The sequence below is a fragment of the Hibiscus syriacus genome, unplaced genomic scaffold, assembly GCF_006381635.1.
Source record: "Hibiscus syriacus cultivar Baekdansim isolate YM2019G1 unplaced genomic scaffold, ASM638163v2 tig00116997_pilon, whole genome shotgun sequence".
Classification (NCBI taxonomy): domain Eukaryota; kingdom Viridiplantae; phylum Streptophyta; class Magnoliopsida; order Malvales; family Malvaceae; genus Hibiscus; species Hibiscus syriacus.
This window is the reverse complement of record NW_024063513.1, coordinates 6,524,739-6,528,807: the sequence shown is the minus strand read 5'-3', so window position 1 is coordinate 6,528,807 and position 4,069 is coordinate 6,524,739. Positions and strand designations below refer to the sequence as shown.

The 4,069-nt window shown below is 32.7% G+C and overlaps 1 protein-coding gene across 1 annotated transcript; it reads left to right on the top strand.

Moving 5' to 3' along the window:
- The first annotated feature begins 2,479 nt into the window (after positions 1–2,479).
- Positions 2,480–2,815, top strand: LOC120194523. Its single transcript, XM_039196799.1, has one exon. It carries the CDS (start codon positions 2,480–2,482, stop codon positions 2,813–2,815), a length of 336 nt encoding a protein of 111 aa, XP_039052730.1.
- Positions 2,816–4,069: the final 1,254 nt, after the last annotated feature.

The following is a 4,069-nucleotide window of genomic DNA, read 5'->3' as shown; positions in this document are numbered from 1 at the left end:
TATATATATATATTTAAATTATATAAAAAATTCTAAAATTTAAAAGTCTATAATATATATAATCCACACATAAAGTTCAAAAATTCGAATTATATAATTGAAATAAAATTTATTAAAATTTAAATTAAAGAAGTATAATTAAATTTCAAATGTTTTGAAGTTAAAATAAATATTTAAAAAAATTAGAACATTAATGTGAAATAATTTAAGAAATTTAGAATTCAAAACTTCATGGTGTAAAAATTTAAGAAATTAGGATTTTAGAATGTTAAAGTGAAATAATTTGAGGAATATGAAAATAAATTAATATAAAATGAAAATGAAAACATGTAATAAATCGAGTTAGAGGGTACCCGGTTAACCAACATTTTGTGTCCCATGCTCGACCCAAAAACCTGGTCAGGTACCCAACCCAGAAAATCATTTTTTTTTATTATAAATAACCAATATTTTTTAACTGGATCAGCAGGTTGACGGATCAACTCAGTTAGCCCGAGTATTTTTGAACAACCTTACTGGCAGGACATGTGTCATCGTTCGATTAGATTATTAAACTTATTTTAATTTATTAAAAGTATGACTAAATTGAGAGAATATGAAATAACAGAGATCAAATGTGTGATTATATCAAGAATATTTAACTGTTGATAATGACAGTTAACTCGGGGTGACCACATCGTAATTAAATAAACATGAAAGTGACAATATCTTAATTAAATAAAAAAATAAGTGATCATATCTTATGTATTTTGAAATCAGTGACAAAAAATAGATAAAATCAAAAGTGACAATATCTTAATTAAAATAAACTGGCCTAATAAAATCAAGTCAAAGGGTTTCAAATAATTTGATCACCTTTATCTATTATTGAGAGGATGATGTGACACGTTAATTTAATTATTAATATATCACCCAACTCTTAAACTTTGTTAAAATCTAATTTTGATATATTTTTAATATTTTGAGAAAAAAATAATAATATAAAAAATCTTATTTTTCATATATATATATATATATAATTTATAATTTGCTAATTATAAAAGTATTTTTAAAATTATAATAATATAATATTTCATTAAAAATCATAAATTTCTTTATTTTTTTATTTTTTTAAATTTGGCTAATTATTTAGTTTGAGATCATATATTATAATTCAAAAAATATATGTAATACAAACTCAAATAAAAAATTTGAAGTGATAATATAATTTGAGAACTTTAAAAATATTTGTTCTTAAATTTCGTAAAAATGTTGTTAAAAGAATACATGTGTTAACACAAACCATGTCAAATGAACACTGACATTAACACGCATGCATTAAACCCTTTTTTTCATAATACAGTCTTCCAGCGATCAAGCAGCTTCCAAGACTTCCTTCTGCAGCACAGGCACCAGCTCCAGCGGTCGTTCAGTAAAGATATGAATCCCACTAGGACCACCACGGTTCATCGCAACAAGGCGATCAGCGGCTACATTCTGCTCCCTTCTGATATGACTTAGCTTGATGGTCCAATCACGATCCCGGCAATCAAAAATGGCATCAACTAAACTGTTTCCCGCTAATGCCTCAGACGATCTGATCCATATTTTATGCAATTACAAATAAGAAATTATATTTAAATGCTCTTAGTAATTTATATACACCATTAATATGGGCATCTCATTAACCATGACAAGAAATTCTGCAGATAGCTATGCAATGTGATTGGCTACTTTGAAAATGAATGTTTTGGGCATTACTGGGGTCGGTCGAAATGTTAATGGAAGAGATAAGGTTATAAATATGAGCCAGTAGCTGTTATTATGAGATTATATTACTGGTCTTAACACAGCTCAACCACCATGCCCCTGACTGATAATGAGCCCCACCACCCCTAAAGCCTTTAATATTTGTATTTGATGCATTTATTCTATGAAAAACTTGTTCAACTGAGTCGAGGTTTACTTGCTTTACAAAACTGGTTATAAATAAAACCCATTGTATTATTAGCCTATTAAACTGCAGAACTAATTTGGGCTGGGCATGGTACAATAGTTTATGAGAAAAATAAAAGAAGATTGTGCAGAGGAGTTCACGAGCATCATCATAAAGATTCCTTGTCTTCAGTGGTTCCTACAGTAACTAACAATACCAAAAGAAACGTTTCGGAAAATGGCTTCTCCATGAAAGATTTTGGACTTTTTGTACCTTCCCTTTTCTGATTGATTAGTTTTTGGCTTTTCCTCTCGTCCTTCCTCTAACTTGTTTATTATTTATTATTTATTATTACTAATACGGTACTAAAAAATAGTTACCCCACATCTTTCCCATTGGTAGCAGTACAATAGTAAGCTGGTACCTGATTTATTCACTCATCCAAGCATCTATCTAATACCAACTGATTTTGTTCTTTTTCTTCATAGAGAATCTCTCTGTACCATATGCCATACTCTTTTCTTCTTCTCAATCAAACCAGCTCCCCTCTGCATCATTGCTAGAATGTCATTGCCATTGGTCCAGCAGCCCCCACCGGTGACCTTGGCGCAGCAGCCCTATAGATCTCACGCCACCCATGCTTCCATCGGCCCTGTTATTGCTGTGCTTTTGGTGATCATAGTCTTAGGCATAGTCGCCGGCATGATCGGACGGCTCTGCAGTGGGAGGAAAATCATGGGATATGGTCAGTGTGACATCCAAAGTTGGGTTGAAACAAAATTCTCTTCTTGCATTGACGGTAGGGTATATCCTCCCCAACAACCAAGTGGTAATGCTTCTGCTGCCTCAGTTCCACCGTCAATTCAACACCAACCACAGCAAACCACCACCGCCCCTTAAATGCCTGTTCTTAACGCCGCTCCTTGTCTATGACTGCATTGTCTTGCTGCTAAATGATTTTCTATGTTATATTCTTCTCGACTTTGTCACTTTATTCACGCTAGCTAGTTTAGTTGGAGCATTTGGCAGTAAAGCTCAGTTGGAGTTGATTCTGTACTTGGGTTAGCCATTGCTAAACTTTGAACCATGTGTCCATATTTTAAAACTGAAATGCTTTAGCACTTTCACTTTGGTTTAATTTTCAGTCTCTTTAACAGGGAAGTTATCATTATTCTTCGTTGAAGAAATCGGGAATTAAAGTGATGTTATTAGGGAAACTAAGAAATCTCAACGGTTCAAAAGCCTAATTAGGCATTCACAACATGCATTGAAAATTGAATCTTAGTGTTATCATTTGACATTTAAAACATTAATTTTGTTAGGCGAGTAATAAAGTTATCGAATTATATGACCCAAAAAAAACAATTTAATATTTTTTAATTGAGAACAATAACTATGAGCACCAGAAATATGAACCTGGAAATCTAGCTAGCACTTGAGCAAAGGAAGTACCGAATCAAATGGTGGTCAAAAAGCATAGGTAGCAGCAACAAATATGTGATCAGGTAAACTTTAATCCACCACCGCAATGCAATTATGCAGCTTCTTACATTCATTTGATTGCTTTATTCATAAAGGCAGTTATCAACAATGTCCCAGAGAGGAGAATATCATAGCCAACATCAGAGTAACTTGTTGAGAAATAAACGATAACAAGTAATTTCCCTATAACCAGATTTGTGAGAATGCGAAATAAAAACGGAAAAATAATACCGAAATTGAAAACGGAGTTCATGCAATTGTGCTTACGTCTCCGGACTGCTGCAGATCTTTTACTAAGAGAGAAAATTTACAGGTGTTTACAAAACACTCACTACTCACAAGAAACTCTCTAGTATTGGGAGAAAGAAATGATTTGGGATCTGGTAAAACCACTGCTACTCATGAAGCTATCGAACTTCTTGTACCACTGTCTAGGAGCTTGTTTTAAACCATACAAGCTCTTCTTCAACCTGCATACCAGGTTTTTCTTTCCTGCCTCTATAAAGCTTTCTGGCTGCCTCATATAGATTTTTTCCTCCAAATCACCATGAAGGAAAGCTGTCTTTACATCTAACTGCTCAAGATGTAAATTCTCTACAGATACAATTTTCAACACTAGCCTGATTGTAGACAGTTTTACGATTGGAGAGAAAATTTCATTGTAGTCAATAT

Bases quoted from the DNA above. Each gene is read 5' to 3' on its own strand.
- LOC120194523 (XM_039196799.1), top strand. From the start codon at position 2,480: ATGTCATTGCCATTGGTCCAGCAGCCCCCACCGGTGACCTTGGCGCAG.